The sequence below is a fragment of the Macaca fascicularis genome, chromosome 2 (genome assembly GCF_037993035.2).
Source record: "Macaca fascicularis isolate 582-1 chromosome 2, T2T-MFA8v1.1".
In the NCBI taxonomy this organism is placed as follows: Eukaryota; Metazoa; Chordata; class Mammalia; order Primates; family Cercopithecidae; genus Macaca; species Macaca fascicularis.
The window spans coordinates 100,185,137-100,201,942 of NC_088376.1; the positions used below are offsets into that span (position 1 = coordinate 100,185,137).

Genomic DNA, 16,806 nt, shown 5'->3' on the forward strand with positions numbered 1-16,806 from the left:
CAGAAAAAGCATTCCAAGGGGTGTGGGTGGAGCAGGGAGGGTGGGTCATCAGTTGAACTGGGCAAAGCAGGTAAGATCTGGACAGGTGGAGCCAAAGAAAAGTGGCATTCCTGGAAGGAGTAATAAGCTGAGCACAAGGGTTGAGGGAGGCACAATGAGACCAGGTGGGAATGGAGCATGTTGGAGTCTCCTCAGAGTGAAAGAGAGGAAGGGCTGGGGTGGGGGTGCCATAAACACTGGTATTTACATTTTGAAACATACTTAGAAAGAGCACATGAACATTTATGAATAGTTGAGCATGTGTGTACCCATCATCCAGGTTTAGAAATCGAATATGACCCATATCTACTAAGTCCTCCATGTGCCCTACCTGGGCTGTAGCCTTCTCCTTCCCCCTAGAGCTAATCACTAACTTGAATTTTTTTGTTGTCTCCTTGCAATAAGATTATTCAATTGTACTTTGATCTTTTTGTGAATGCAATCACACTCTATGAATTTTTCTGTTACTTTGTTTCTATCAGCATTGCTGTGTGTGTGTGTGTGTGTGCATGTGCGTGCGTGTGTGTGTGTGTGTGTGTGTGTGTGTGTGTGTGTGTTGGGGGGTAGTTGTTTTGTTTTTCAGGCAGTCTCACTTTGTCACCCAGGCTGGAGTACTGTGACATGATCTTGGCTCACTGCAACCTCTGCCTCCTGGGTTCAAGTGATTTTCGTGTCTCAGCCTCCCTAGTAGCTGGAATTACAGGTGCCTGCCACCTCGCCTGGCTGATTTTTGTATTTTTAGTAGAGACGGAGTTTCACCATGTTGGCCAGGCTGGTCTTGAATTCCTGACCTCAGGTGATCCACCCACCTCAGCCTCCCAAAGTGCTGGGATTACAGGTGTGAGCCACTGCGCCTGGCCTGTTTTGGCACTCATCTATTTTATACAGCTGTAGGTAAATTCTGCTGCTGTATAATGTCCATTGTATGAATACTTTTACATTCTATTTGGGTGACTTCCTTTACTTAGCCATTACAAAATTTGCTGATGTAGGTATTCTAGTATATATTATTTGGAATACAAGTACAAAAGTTTATTTTGGTTGTATACCAGGAGTGGAATTGCTGGGTTGTAGGGGAGGCACAGGTTCCACTTTGCTAGGTAATACCAAGGTTTTTCAGGGACGTTGCATCAATTTTCATTCCAACTGTCAGAAGATGAGTTTCTGTTTTCCTCATTTTGGCCAACACTTAGTATTCTCCAGCTTTTTAGTTTTTACCTATTGGTGAAGGGTCAAGTGATATCACATTTTAGTTTTCGTTTGCATTTTCCTGATTAATGCAGCTGAAGTTTATGTTTATGGGCTCTCAAAATATTTTTGTGGAATCAATCTTGGAGAATTGCTTTCAGCAATTTAAGTCATGTTGTGTTCTTTGGTATTTCTCCTTATAAAGAGCTCAAACAATACACAGAAAGCAAATGTGTATTGCACTTCCATGTACCTTCCAGGACTTATTCTATATATTTATGTACAGGTAGAAATTGAATTTATTTTACAAGTTGCTTGTTTACCTTAATATAGATCATCCTATTTCAGTATGTACAGTCCTTCCTTCCTTCCTTCTTTCCTTTCCTCCCTCCCTTCCTCCCTCCCCCTTTCTCTCTCTCTCTCTCTCTCTCTCTCTCTCTCTCTCTCCCCTCTCTTCTCTCTCTTTCTTCCTTTCTTTTTTGTTTTTTGAGACAGGTCTCACCCTGTTATCCAGGCTGTACTGCAGTGGCATAATCACAGCTCACTGCAGCCGCAACCTCGTGATTCTCCCACCTCAGCCTCCCAAGTGTCTGGGACCACAGGTGCACACCACCATGCCCAGCTAACATTTATATTTTTTGTAGAGACGTGGTTTTGCCATGTTGCCCAGGCTGGTCTTGAATTCCTAGGCTCAGGCGATCTGCTTGCCTTGGCCTCCCAAAGTGCTAGGATTAAAGGCATGAGCCACTGCACCTGGCCTACTTCATTCTTCTAACTGTTGTATAATGTTTCATGGTATGGATGAGCCATAATTTTACCAGTCCACACTTTCTCAATTAAGTAATTTTTAAACAAGTAATATGGATTTATAATATCCAAAATATAAGAGAGGATATATCCCTCCCACTCCTTTTCCTCAACAAGTTATTGCCTTTGGCCTGGAGGCAGCCAAAATGGGCATTTGTGGTAGAAATTGGCTAGATGCTCACCAGTCCCATCTGTTTCTTCTTCCTGAGCACACAGAAGCCATTTCTCAGTTTCCTAGAGTTAGGTTGGAGTCAGATGACTTGGTCTGACCAATACAATATGGGAAGAGGTAATGGATACAGCTGAATCTTGGCCCACTTTGTGGTGTTCTCTTTCTCAACTGACTGGCTGGCTGAAGGCAGAGGATCCAGCAAAGACTCCAAGAAGGCCCCAGAAGATGGTGGTGCCACAAGATGGAGACAGCCAAAATATTTCATTCTCCTCTTGAAGGAGAGGGACCAGAGACATCTGCACTGGACTTTATGTGTGTTAGAAAAAAGCTTTTGGGTTAAGCCATCCAGATTTTCAGGTTGTTGCTTCAGCTAGCATCAATTACATTAACACAGAAAATGTCTTATGTGTCCTGAGATGTTCCACATAATACACACAAGCAATTACCAGTCCTCTATCAAAGAACACATAGGCTGTTTCTAAATTTTCTCTGTTACAATAATGCCACAATAAACATCCTAATTAATTGGGTTTTCAGATATATTAAACCTTCAAGAGTGTTTGAAATGTTGCAGGCACTTAGAAATCTGCTCCACCCCAGTCAGGTATTTCCCATCTTTTGCTCAGTTTAGCTTCAGCTCATCTAGTTGGCATGGTGCCAGCCTGGAAGAATCTGAAACTCCTTTCTGGCTCAGAATCCAGCTTGATGCTGAGACTGTACTTTCTTCATGGAGAGATTTTTTTTTTCCCTACAATAACATTTATACATAGGCATTTTTGCAGGTCTTGAGTGCCCATCACTTTAGACATTCATTTTCTGGGATTGCCAAGCTGTCAGTTTGTCACCAGGCTCCAGACTCCTAGCTCGCGTATGTCTCCTTTACTCTCACACTTCATCTGTTTAATCTACACCATGCCTGAATGCATGCCTCTGCAGGGTACTATTCTAGGCACAAAGTGAAAAGCTCACCTAAGGGGGTTTGGTTGTTATCGCCCTCCCATCACATTAAGTGTGACATGTGATAAGAGATAGATGGGAGGGAATAAATTCTAGCAGTCTATAATTGGTCCTGGTACTGACATGAAACTGCTAAGAAAATCAGCTCAGGTCAGAGGTATAAGGTTGTACTTTTCTTTATATTCGGGTTTCTCACATAGAGTACACATTAATTTTTAGACTTGAATCAAAGGAGCCTATAAAACTTGAATTGTTACAGCTATAATTCCCCACTTCAAGACATCACTAGTCTTGAAATCAGTCTTTTTTCCTCTATTCTGCAGGCACTAAAAGCAAAGCCCAATGCAAATAAGTTGCTTAAGGGCAATAAAGTAAGAAGGAGAAGCATGAATATGCTTTTGTTTCCCGTTTCTCAGTTCAGACAGTGAGTCTCAACTTTTGGGTTTATGCACAGCAGCAGATGCTGTCTATACTGGGCTCATAGCCTTTGAGCCTACTCTGGAGTTTGCTTTTAGAGAGTTCTAACACAAGAGGAGGACTGCCTATGTCTGCATGAGTGCATTCTCCAACCTTAGGAGCATGCTTTTCCAAGCACTGAGCTGGGTAGAGGTGCAGGTGTGTTAACACCCTAAAGAGGAAGAGAGTTGGTGGGATAATAGCTCAGCTTCCTTACCTCTTAGTGAGACAATTCTGAAATGTGTTCCATAGTTTCCCAGATGGCTCACAGCAGGATTAAGCCTGGTTGCCCACACAGTGACCCCTCATTAACACACCCTTAATGACTATCCTTCCTTTCCTTTCTTACTTCTCCACTTCTTCAAAAGTGGAGTTGCCTCTTGGAGTCACCTACTAAACAAACTATTTGTACCCAAATCCTGGTCTCTGAGTCTGATGTTAGGGGAGCCCAAACTAAGACAAGGGCTCCTTTGAAAATGTAAGGAAAAATAAGGTCCCTCTCCTCAGGAAAATATGCCATACTTCCAAGAAACCTAGGTAGGATTTGGTGAAATTCTGATAAAAGGGCCACAGTTCCAGAATCATCCTACCTTCCCTCTTCCCCATCCCCTAAAGACTACTGACAGAGCTATATACAAAAAGCAGCAGCATAATATAATAGGAATAAAAGCATTTATTAAAAGTTTCAAAAGTGCCCCAAATCCCCACTGTACCCCGTTTAAAATACAATTGACTCTTGAAAAATGAGGACATTAGGGTTACCGACCACCTGCACAGTCAAAAATCCATATATAACTTTGGGTCCTCCAAAACTTAATTACTAATAGCCTACTGTTGATCGGAAGTCTTACTGATAACATAAACTAGATTAACACATATTTTGTAGTTACATGTATTATATACTGTATTCTTACAATAAAGCTACAGAAAAGAAAATTTTAAAAATCCAAGGAAGATAAAATATATTTACTACTCATTAGGTGGACGTGGATCATCACAAAGGGCTTCTCATTGTCTTCGCATTGAGTAGACTGAGGACAAGGAGGAAAAGGAGTGGCTGGTTGGTCTTGCTGTCTTGGGGTAGCAGAAACAGAAGAAAATCCATGTATTATTACGAGTAGACCCCATAGTCCAAACCTGTGTTGTTCAAGGGTCAACTGTACTCACCACATGGCTGGCTTCCTAACTATTCTCTGTCACAGTATACTTGCCTTTTCCTACACGATTTGCTTAGTTGCTTACTGTTTTCTACGAGACTGTTCCCTGAAAACAGAAACTGAGTCTGCTTTGGTCACCACTTTATACTCAGTGTTTATGACAATACTCTCTTTCACATGGAAGGTACTCAACAGGCTGAGAATGAGGTTGAGGTTTGGATTCTGACCTCAAAGAGCTGCCAATTCCTTGCATATTAAAATCACAGAATCCCAACCTCTATCAGGCTACATGGAGAAAATCAAGGAGACAGGATAAATGAAATGAACAGATCTGCAGAGCTGGTTCTGGCTCAACTAATCCATCAAGCTATGCTTGTGGAGGAGGCAGAACAAAATCCATTGGTGACCCTGCCTGCCAAGAACATGGGCCAATTAACATCTCGAATTTTCACTGTTAGATTAGCAGCTCCTTTTCACTGGGGAAGGGGAAGAAAGGAGGAAGGTTGCCAAAATCTCTCCCTGAAGTATATCCTATTATATTTCTATACCTATTTTTTATATATTATATATATATATAATTTCTTTTTTGAGATGGAGTCTCACACTCTTTTGCTGAGGTTGGAGTACAGTGGCATGATCTTGGCTCACTACAACCTCTGCCTCCTTGGTTCAAGCGTTTCTCCTGCCTCAATCTCCTGAGTAGCTGGGATTACAGGTGCCAGCCACCATGCCTGGCTAATTTTTGTATTTTTAGTAGAGATGGGATTTTACCGTGTTGGCCAGGCTGGTCTCGAACTCCTGACCTCACGTGATTCACCTGCCTGGGCCTCCCAAAATGCTGGGATTACAGGTTTGAGCCACTGTGCCAGGGAGAAAAACAAAAAACAAAAAACAAAACTGAAGTATGTCCATGGGTCATACAGCTTAACAACCCCAAGTTAAGGATTTCTGATTTGTAGACCTTTCTATTGGTGCAAACTTTGAAGCTAATACCATCAGATTTAGCTCCTTTCTGATACATTTGATCCCATCCCTCTCCTCCCTGCAAAAAGAAAAAGGCAGAACATACGGTAAAGAAAGTGTCAGTAGTAATGGCTGAAACCACTTACAGCAAGGCCTGTGCTATGCTTTCTGGAACTGTGGCACCTTTGCTGGGCCTGGACTATTCTATCCTCTAAATGTGCATCTATTGAAATCATGTTAACTTTGCAAGGTCTGGTACAAACACTTCCTTCTTCATGAAACATTCTCCAATCCTACCAACTAGGTGGAAACCCACTAGTAGCTTCTAGTTGACTGGTTTCATGGTCAGTTGGACCTCCCACAGCAGAGCTCACACAAAGCTTCCAGTGCTTGGAGGTGTTTTATTATTTTTTTATTTTTTATTTTTTTTGAGACGGAGTCTCGCTTTGTGGTCCAGGCTGGAGTGCAGTGGCCGGATCTCAGCTCACTGCAAGCTCCGCCTCCCGGGTTTACGCCATTCTCCTGCCTCAGCCTCCCGAGTAGCTGGGACTACAGGCATCCGCCACCTCGCCTGGCTAGTTTTTTGTATTTTTTAGTAGAGACGGGGTTTCACTGTGTTAGCCAGGATGGTCTCGATCTCCTGACCTCGTGATCCGCCCGTCTCGGCCTCCCAAAGTGCTGGGATTACAGGCTTGAGCCACCGCGCCCGGCCTTGGAGGTGATTTAGAACCAAACTAAGATCTACTTGCCCAGTGCAGTAACGCCAGATTGCCACACAGGTTTTGCTGCAGTAGACAGGCAGGACTCCCAGCAAGGAGAGGAGAATTGGTGTAGCTCAAGCTTAAGACCTAAACTTCCCCAGCCTGACCAACATGGTGAAACCCGCCTCTACTAAAAATACAAAAATTAGCCAGGCGTGGTGGCAGGCGCCTGTAATCCCAGCTACTCAGGAGGCTGAGGCAGGAGAATCGCTTGAACCTGGGAGGCAGAGGTTGCAGTGAGCCGAGATAGTACCACTGCACTCTAGCTTGGGCGACAGACCGAGGTTTCGTCTCAAAAAAAAAAAAAAAAAAAGTCTGGGCGCGGTGGCTCACCCTTGTAATCTCAGCACTTTGAGAAGCCGAGGTGGGTGGATCACAAGGTCAGGAGTTCGAGACCAGCCTGGCCAATATGGTGAAACCCCGTCTCTACTAAAAATACAAAAATTAGCTGGGCGTGGTGGCACGCACCTGTAGTCCCAGCTACTGGGGAGGCTGAGGCAGGAGGATCACTTGAACAGGGGATGTGGAGGTTGCAATGAGCCGAAATCATGCCACTGCACTCCAGCCTGTGCAACAGAGCGAGACTCCATCTCCCACAAAAAAACAGAACAAAAAAAACCCTGAACTTCCAATGGCTTGCAGGAAAGGTTTTTTTTTTTTTTTTTTTTTTTTTTGGAGACGGAGTCTGGCTCTGTTGCCCAGTCTGGAGTGCAGTGGCACAATCAACGTTCACTGCAACTTCCGCTTCCTGGGTTCAAGCCATTCTCCTGCGTCAGCCTCCCGAATAGTCCCGCGCTGCCACGCCCGGCTAATTTTTTGTATTTTTTTAGTAGAGACGGGGTTTCACCATATTGGCCAGGCTGGTCTCGAACCCCTGACCTTGTGATCCACCCACCCCCCCCAACCCCGCCCCGACCCCCCGGCTTCTCAAAGTGCTGAGATTACAGGCGTGAGCCACTGCACCCAGCCTTTTTTTTCTTTTTTTTTTTAGACGGAGTCTCGGTCTGTCGGCTACTGGAGTGCGGTGGCATGCGGCATGCTCTCGGGTCACTGCAACCTCTGCCTCCCAGGTTCAAGCGATTCTCCTGCCTCAGTCTCCCTAGTAGCTGGGATTACAGGCGCGTACCACCATGCCTGGCTAATTTTTGTATTTTAGTAGAGACGGGGTTTCACCATGTTGGTCAGGATGGTCTCGAACTCCTGACCTCAGGTGATCCGCCCGCCTCGGCCTCCCAAAGTGCTGGGATGAGCCACTGCACCCGGCCTAAGGTCTCTTCCTTAATAACTGCCATTGGACTGAAATGCGTCCAACCTAGAACAGTTTCGCACCTAGCCCTATTCCTGTTAGATGCTCTTTATTTTTTAAAATCCAATTTACCAAGCGTGTTGTCTTCAGCTCGCTAATTTCTCCAACGGCACTACGTAGTCAAACTGAGAAAACTGTTCAGTGGGGGTGACAAAAGCCAAGGCTCGTGAGACAACCCCCAAATCTGTGGGTCGATCTGACTTGTTTAATAGCCCAAGCCCTGTTCGGGGGGAAAAAGCCTTCCGAGGCCCTCAAGGCAGGTGCTTGAGCTGCAGATCTAAAGTTGCTAATGGACAGAACCCGCCCAATGCAGGAGGGAACCGCGAGAGACAGCGCCACAGCATGCCTTAGAGAGAACGTCCGCCTTGAAAAAAATGTCACCAGGCAAACTTCCAGTTTCACTCCGACCGGTGGCCCAAGGCCTTTTATCCTAGTTGGCAGTGGTCCACACCCGAAGGCTACCCCACCCAGCCGCTCCCTCAGGGCTTCTCCACACCCCGTGGAGGCTTTCGCACGTCTCGAGGGTGTGACGGTTACGCCGTGACGTCACTCCAGAGGAAGTGGTAAGACGAGCGGGGTAATGGGGCTCTTGAAGGGCTGCAGCCCTAACACGGAGAAGCGCTCTAAGAGCCTGGAGGCGGGACCAGCTTATGACTGACGTCTACCCACACCCATTGCTTTTCTGATTCCTTCTCAAACAAACCAATGAATGCGACGACGGAGCCAGCAACGTGCCCCAGGCGCTAGAAGTGGCTCCGCCCCCTCTACTTTGCTGCGCTTTGGTCGCCATGCTTAGTGTGGCTACTGCCTCTGTGCTACCTGAGGCTCTCCTACGGCTTTTCGATGCCTTCGATGAACCTCTACCTAAACATTTCTTCCCTTTCACCGCCAACTCCCACCTTCTTGGGTTTCTAGCTCGCTCACTTTGTATCCAGCCACACTGGAGATGGCGGCCGGAGGCGAGCCCGAGGTGGGGCGTGACCAGCGCGGTGACGTCAGCGCGCTGCGTGTCGGCAGGTGGAGGGAGAAGGGAAAGTTTGGCCCGTGCGTGGGGCTGGGGTGGAGGGCGGGACAGAGGGGCTGGGCCCAGGGAAAGCTTCTGTCGCTGCTGCTGCGGAGGCCGAGGACAGGACGTGGGCTGGGCCGGGCAGTGCCGGACGCGGAGGAGCAGGAGGCGAGGTCTGCCGGAGCTCTGAGACCCCGCCGCTCTGCCGCGCGGTGACCCCGCGCCCTGGCGCCGTCCGACCCGTGGCTGTTCCGAGACGATTGGTGGGGGCGCGGCGGCGGCTGTTGGGGGTGGGGAGACGCGCGGCGAGGAGACGAGCGAGGTCAGCGAGTTTGAGGGAGGACCGCGAGCCGCTGCCGCCGTCATGTCCGAGGACTCGAGCGCCCTGCCCTGGTCCATCAACAGGGACGATTACGAGCTGCAGGAGGTGATCGGTGAGAGCAGGCGCCGCGGAGGGGGAAGGCGCGGCGCTGGGCGGCGGGGGACGCGGGAACGTGGGGATCCGCGGAAGCTCGGGGAGCGCAGCCCTCACAGGAATTCGTGGGACGCTTGTGTCGAGCGTGTGTGAGACGGGAAGGGGGTTTTGAGGCGCGCGCCTGTGAGGCGGCGTGGGGTGGGGCTTGAGGGGGCTCAGGAGAGATTTGTGTACAGCATTCTCCGATGTGTGGACAGGAGCGACCCATGTGTCTTGTAGAGAAAGAAAGTGCAGGTGTGGGGCAGGCCTTACCGAGGCTGTGTGAGAAATGGGATCTTGAAGTTGTGGGCACAGCCATCGATTTCTGCTTTAGTTTTTTCCTCCTGGTCCGTGCTGGGGCGAGCTGGGGATCCTCCAGGTGAAGCTGCAGGAACCACGCTGAGCAACAGAGACCCAGCTTCTGACTCCTTTCAAGTGACTTTCTAGTCGAGGAGGTAGACATTAAATAAGTAGACAAAAAGAATTAAAAAGGGCCGGGCGTGGTGGCTCACGCCTGTAATCCCAGCACTTTGGGAGGCCGAGGCGTGCGGGTCACGAGGTCAGGAGATTGAGACCAGCCTGGCCAATATGGTGAAAGCCCGTCTCTACTAAAAATACAAAAATTAGTTGGATGTGGTGGGGCTCGCCTGTAGTCCCAGCTACCCGGGAGGCTGAGGCAGAAGAATCCTTAAACCCTGGAGGCGGAGGTTGCAGCGAGCCGAGATCGCACCATAGCACTCCAGCCTGAGCGACAGAGCGAGACTCCGTCCTTGGTGGTGGTGGGGGGGTGGAATTAAAAAGAAGAGGTTTTGGCAAGTGCCATGAAGGAGATAAACAAGATGTTCTGATAGAGAATAACCTGGAGATCTAGTTAGGGTGATTTCAAGGAAAATTCTTTTTCTGAGGCGATGACATTTCAATTGAGCCCTGAAGGATGAGAAGTGAGGATTAAGAGCCTCAGGAAGATTTTTCCTTACAGAGGGATGAGGAGATGCAGTGGCCTTGAGTAGGGGAAAAGCTTGGTATGTTTTAGGACCTGAAGGAAGGCTGGCAAGGATAGAGAGGGAAGGGAGGAGCCAGAGCTTAGGGATCTTCTCAGCCTTGCTACAGATTTTGGAATTTTATGTATCACTGGAGGCCCTCAAATAGTGCCTTGACGTGATCCAATAAATTGGGCTGGTGTGTGAAAAGATTTGAAGGGGGTCCAGGAATCCCAGTTGGCAGAGACCAAAACTTGCACAAACATAGATTGTAATTCTCACAGAAGCCTAGGGATTGGGAGGAGGCTGGGGCCTGGGGATGAGGGGAGTATTTGTTGGACAACAATAACCCAGTGACCTTGGAAATCAAAAGGGGGTGGGTTTAGCTATACAGGCTCAATCAAACTGACATGAGCAGACACCTGTGTATTGGAGGAAGGAGAATTGTCTACTTTGCCAGCATCCTGCCCTAAAATTAGTTTTATAACAAAGACCAACTGAAGACTTCTTAGCTGCCTTGGGAGTGTCGGTGTTTATTTCACTGTGGGTTTAAAAAAAACTTTGTGAAAAAAATTTTTTTTTAACTTGCCTCTTGTTGTAAGACAATCTGGGCTTAAAGCAGTATTGGTTTGTGTAGGAAAAACAAAAACAAAACAAAACAAAAAAACCTGGACTAAATAAAGACATCACATCTTTGCTTAAGCCACTTCATGGGCCTGTGTGCTTGCTACGTATTTATTGGGTCTTTGACGTGTATTTGTTGGTTCTAAAGACAGCTGGTTCCCGGTCTGAACTGATTGCTTCTGGTTCCGCCAGTCAGAGTTTCATATTGAAGGAAAGGATTAAATGGAAGATTCTAAAATGATGTCAGAGAAGTAAAGATGAGGTTCCCTATCATCATTTTAAAAGAAGAGTTTTTATTTTTATTTTTTTTCTGGTAGTGTGTCCATCTTTCTAGGGTGAAGAGGGTGGTTGTAGTCATTCTCAAAGCCTTTGGTGTTAAGATGGCAAAGAATTTCAGAGTTACAAAGGCGCTAGAGATTTGGTGATTTGTTAATTTGGTGTCCTCAGACCCTTAGGATGTCTGTGAGTGGGCAAAAGGTAGCCTCTCAGTCTTCTGGATAGGGTTAGTGTTCCTCACATTCACAAAGTGGTCCATGGTTTTTAAAAGGTTATGAACTCCAATGTGATTTGACCATCTTTCATGGATTTAAAACAGCTTTACTGAGGTATAATTTAATATAAAATTCACCCATTTTAAGTGGAACGTTTAGTGATTTTTAGTAAATTCCCTGTGTTGTACAACTGTCTTCACGATAATCCAGTTTTAGAGTATTTCCAACATCCCCATGAGATCTCTTGTGCTTTCTTACAGTTAATCCCTTTTTCCACCCCCAGCCTTAGGCAACCATAAATCTACTTTTTGTCTCTATAGACTTGCCTTTTTTGGACATTTGTATAAATGAGATCATATAACATGTGGTCTTTCATGTTTGGTTTCTTTCACTTAGCATAAATATTTTTTCATTTGAAAAAAACAAATTTGAGATATAATTTACATACCATAAGATTTACCTGATTAAAATGTACAATTCAATAATCTTTTAGTAAATTTACATAATTGTTCAGTCATCACCACAATCCAATTTTAGAACATTTCCATCATTCCAGAAAGATGCCTCATGTCCATTTGCAGTCACTCCCTGTTCCCACCCCCAGCCCCAGGCAAAATATACTTTCTGTCTCTATAGATTTGCCCTTTCTGGACATTTCATGTAAATGTAATCATATAATATGTGGTCCTTTGCGTTTGGCTTCTTTTACTTCCCATAATGCTTTTTGAGGTTCATCCATCTGCCATGTAGTACATGGTTCCTTTTTATTGGACACCAGTTAATGGGCATTGGATTGTTTCTGCTTTTTGGCTGTTTGGAATAAAGCTGCTTTGAGTATTCACATCAAGTCATCCCATGAATATGTTTCATTTTCCTTGGATGTATACCCAGGAGTGGAATTGCTGGGTTGTATCACAAATTTAACTGTTTAAGAAACTGCCAAACTGTTTTTCAAAGTAACTGTACCATTATGTTCCTACCAGTAATTATAAGAGTTCTCATTTCTCTACATTTGTTGTCTTTTTGCGTGTAACCACCCTAGTGGTTATGAAGTGGTATCTCATTGTGGTTTGGATTTGCATTGCCCTAATAACTAATGATGATGAACATCCTTTCATGTGCTTATTTTATTAGGCTTTCATAGATCTTCTTTGGTGAAATATCTGTTCAAATCTTTTGTCCAGTTGGACTGCCCATTGGGTTGTTTTCTTTTTTCTTTTCTTTTTTTTTTTTGAGATGGAGTCTTGCTCTGTTGCCCAGGCTGGAGTACAGTGGTGAGATCTCAGCTCACTGCAACTTCTACCTCTTGGGTTCAAGCAATTCTCCTGTCTCAGCCTCCTGAGTAGCTGGGATTATAGGTGCTCGCCACCATGCCCAGCTAATTTTTGTGTTTTTAGTAGTGATGGGGTTTCACCATGTTGGGCAGGCTGATCTCAAACTCCTGACCTCTGGTGATCCACCTGCCTTGGCCTCCCAAAGTGCTGGGATTACAGGGGTGAGCCACTGTGCCTGGCTGTTTGTTTTTTTTTTTTTTTTTTTGAGTTATAGAAGTGTGGGTATGTGTATTCATTTTGGGTATGTGTCCTTCATCTGATATATGATTTAATTTAAATATTTTCCCATCTGTAGTTTTTTTTTTTCTTTTCATTTCCTTTTTTTTTTTTTTTTTTTTTGAGTCTTACTCTGTCACCTAAGGTGGAGTGCAGTGGCATGATCAGGGCTCACTACAACCTCCACCTCCTGGCCTCAAGTGATCCTCCCATCCCTGCCTCCCTGGTAGCTGGCACTACAGATGCACGACACCACGTTTGGCTAATTTTTGTGTTTTTTGTAGAGACCGAGTTTCGCCACATTTCCCAGGATGATCTCAAATTCCTGGGCTCAAGCGATCCGCCTGCCTCAGCCTTCCAAAGTGCTGGGATTACAGGCATGAGCCACTGTGCCTAGCCTTCTTTAATTTTAACTTTTTTTTTTTTTTTGAGTTGCAGTCTTGCTCTGTCGCCCAGGCTGGAGTGTAGTGCCATGATCTTAGCTCACTGCAACCTCTGCTTCCTGGGTTCAAGCAATTCTCCTGTCTCAGCCTCCCGAGTAGGTGGGATTACACGTGTGTGCCACCACACCCAGCTAATTTTTTGTATTTTTAGCCTCCCAAAGTGTTGGGGTTACAGGTGTGAGCCCCCGCGCTTGACCTCTTTCATTTACTTAATGGTGTCTTTTAAAGTACAAAAGTTTTGAATTTTGATGTTTATCACTTTTTTTCTTTTATTTATTTTGCCTTTGGTGTTATATCTAATAAATCTTTACTAACCCAGCATTGTGAAGATTTTTTTATCCTATGGTTTCTTTTAAGTGTTAGTTTTAGCTCTTGCATTTAAGCCTCTGAAACATATTGAGTTAATTTTTGTGTATGGTGTGAAGAAAGGTGAACCACCTTACTACAACCATCTACAACTGTTTTACAGTTGAAGACACAGAGACAGAAAGGTAAAATGACTGCCTAAAGCCATATAGCTAATTAGAGGCAGAGCCAATACTGGCATCTATGTCTCCTGTAGCCTAATTCAGGATCCTTATTCCTGTATCTACATTGGTTCTTGGATATAAACTGGAAGATGGGGGACATTGTCTCACAGATTAAGGGGAATATCTCCCCTGCTTTTTTTTTTGAGACAGTGTCTCACTCTGTCACCCAGGCTGGAATGCGATCACAGCTCACTGTCTCACTGTACGAACTCCTGGCTTGAGTGATCCTCTTGCCTTGGCCTCCCTAGTAGCTGGACTACAAGCACGTGCCACCATGCCCACCTCATAGTTTTATTTTTTGTAGAGACAGGGTCTCATATGTTGTCCAGGCTGGTCTCTACTTCTGGGCTCAAGCGATCCTCCCACCTTAGCCTCCTAAAGTGTTGGGATTTACAGGTATGAAGCACTGTGCCTGGCCAAGGGAAGTATCTATCCTTAGAGTGAAAAAAATCTGATAGATATTCCACACCTGTCACATCCTTCCAGTCTACTCCTTACAGCCTCTCTCCATTTTCCCAACAGGGAGAAAAAAATTTTTTTCCTTGATCTACAGCCTAGTACAAGCAGCAAGTTTCAGTAAAGCGTTGTATTCTTATTCTAACTTTGCTTCCATACCAAAAAGTTTGGTACATAGTAATTTGTAATAAGCTGTGGTCTTCAAAATGAATCTTTGCAATTTCAGGTTACATTCAACTTTTTCAGGAAACAAATGATTAAAATCTAGAAAAAAGGTTTTGGGGCCGGGCGTGGTGGCTCACGCCTGTAATCCCAGCACTTTGGGAGGCCGAGGTGGGCGGATCACAAGGTCAGGAGATTGAGACCATGGTGAAACCCCGTCTCTACTAAAAATAGAAAAAATTAGCCGGGCGCAGGGGCGGGCGCCTGTAGTCCCAGCTACTCGGGAGGCTGAGGCAGGAGAATGGCGTGAACCCGGGAGGCGGAGCTTGCAGTGAGCCGAGATTGCGCCACTGCACTCCAGCCTGGGCGACAGAGCGAGACTCCGTCTCAAAAAAAAAAAAAAAAAAAAGGTTTTGGGATCATTTAAATTTTGTTTTCAAAGGATTTTTTCTAGAGAAATCAGTGTAATGGTGTCATCTCCATCAAAACACGTACATTTATTTGAACTGTAATATGTTTATTTGAACTGTAATTTTTTTCACATTCGCTTCTTAGCACTATACTATTTATGGGATTGTTTCTCACATTCTGTTTTGTTCTTCGTCTGTCTGGTAAAGTCCTACAGAGAACAGAATCTCCTCCTAGGAACACATTAAAAGCCTATAGACTGAAAATTCAAAGGGCTTTTTTTTTTTTTTTTTTTTTTTTTAAAAAGAATCGTATCGCCTTAAGCATGCTTTGGCAAGATTTGAAGTTCTTTAAGTATGATTATGTGTAAAAGATGTTAGTGTCGTTCTCACAATTAATCATTGATCTTTCAGTATTTTTGAGCCCTTAGTCTTAGATTAGAATTTCAGTATTTTTGAGCCCTTAGTCTTAGATTAGAATTTCAGTATTTTTGAGCCCTTAGTCTTAGATTAGAATTTCTGAGCATGTGTTATACTGTATTTGGCATGTGTTGAAGCAGCTGTAACAATTTGGGCTTTGGGGTTAGACTGACCCAGATTCAAATCCTGGCATTGCCTCTTACTAGTTATGTGATCTTAGACAAATTATGTAATTAGTTTCCATGTCAGCTTTTTGTATACTGGGGAGAATAGCACCTCTGTCATTGGGGTTGTTATATAGGTTGAGTGTCATTATTTGTGGGAAGTGTTTAGCTTGTATAAAATGATAGTTGTTATTATCTCTGACCTTTTTTTACCCTTTCTCTTTGTCCTCGTATTTCCCAACTTTTGGTATTGCCATGAAATATGAAATCCTATGTGATGTGAAATCTTGTAACACTTACAATATTTTGAATCTGTTTTTAATGCTTATTGGAATATTATTGCATTTATTTTATTTTATTTTTGCATCTTTTTTTTTTTTTTTCTTAGTCCAGGCCTCATTCAGGTTTAGATGGATTTAGGGATTTATGTTGGACATGGTAGTATAACTGTAACCATGATATTGCTAATAATACAATATAATGGCAGAGAGGGCTGTGCCAGTTAGCTTTTATTGCCCTGCATTGTGAAAAGTCTCAATGAGTATTTACTATTTACCTCAGATTAGAAAATTGAAAACTTCATACTAGGTTTAAGGTGTGATTCACCTAGCTTTGACACTTTGGTGAAGGCAGTGCAATATATTTCTATTCTTGACTTTTCCTTTTTATTTTCATTAATTGTTTACTAGCCACACATTTTGAGTCTAAAGTTGTGGTTTTCAAATACAGATTCCAGGGCCTTACCTTTAGCGCCTCCATAAATGTGAAGGACTTCATGCTTTCAATAGAGTGGTGCTTAATAGTGTATTTTTCCACTTATTGGAAGACTCAGCTAAGGTGACATTTTCTATGAGGCCAGCATTGGGCCAGCAACCTCATAGTGTTGTATCAAATAGGGCTTACATTTCTCTGCATGTGGGGAAAATAGAAATAATAGTGCCTTAATAAAATCTTTTTCCCCCCTTATATAACAAGAAGACTGGAGGTGGCAGCCTAGGTGCTGTCAGGCACCCAGGCTCCTATTTTTTTTTCATGCCACCACACTTAGCAGGTGACTCTCCTTCTCATAGTTGGAAGATGGTTGTTCCACCTCTAGACTCATGCTTGTGTTCTAGTCCAGAAGAATATGGCAAAAGGACAAAGACACATGAAGCTGAGTTGGCTCTCTTTCAAAAGACTTTCTTTCCTGGATTCCTTTCTCAGTGACTTCCACGTCTATTTTACTGGCCTGAACTATATAATTTGGTCATTTGCAAGGGAAGCTGGGAAATGAAGCTTTAGCTGGACACATTATTACTTCAAACAAAATAGGT

The 16,806-nt window shown here is 44.5% G+C and overlaps 1 protein-coding gene across 2 annotated transcripts in view; it reads left to right on the top strand.

Moving 5' to 3' along the window:
• The first annotated feature begins 8,845 nt into the window (after positions 1-8,845).
• Positions 8,846-16,806, top strand: part of OXSR1 (oxidative stress responsive kinase 1) — a 94,784-nt gene continuing 86,823 nt past the window's right edge. For both annotated transcript variants that reach the window (XM_074031693.1, XM_005546665.4), the window contains exon 1: positions 8,846-9,246. Coding sequence is in view for 1 of the 2 variants with exons in the window: in XM_005546665.4 (XP_005546722.1) it covers positions 9,177-9,246 (70 nt within the window). In the remaining variant the exon portion in view is untranslated. The remainder of the gene's footprint in view (positions 9,247-16,806) is intronic.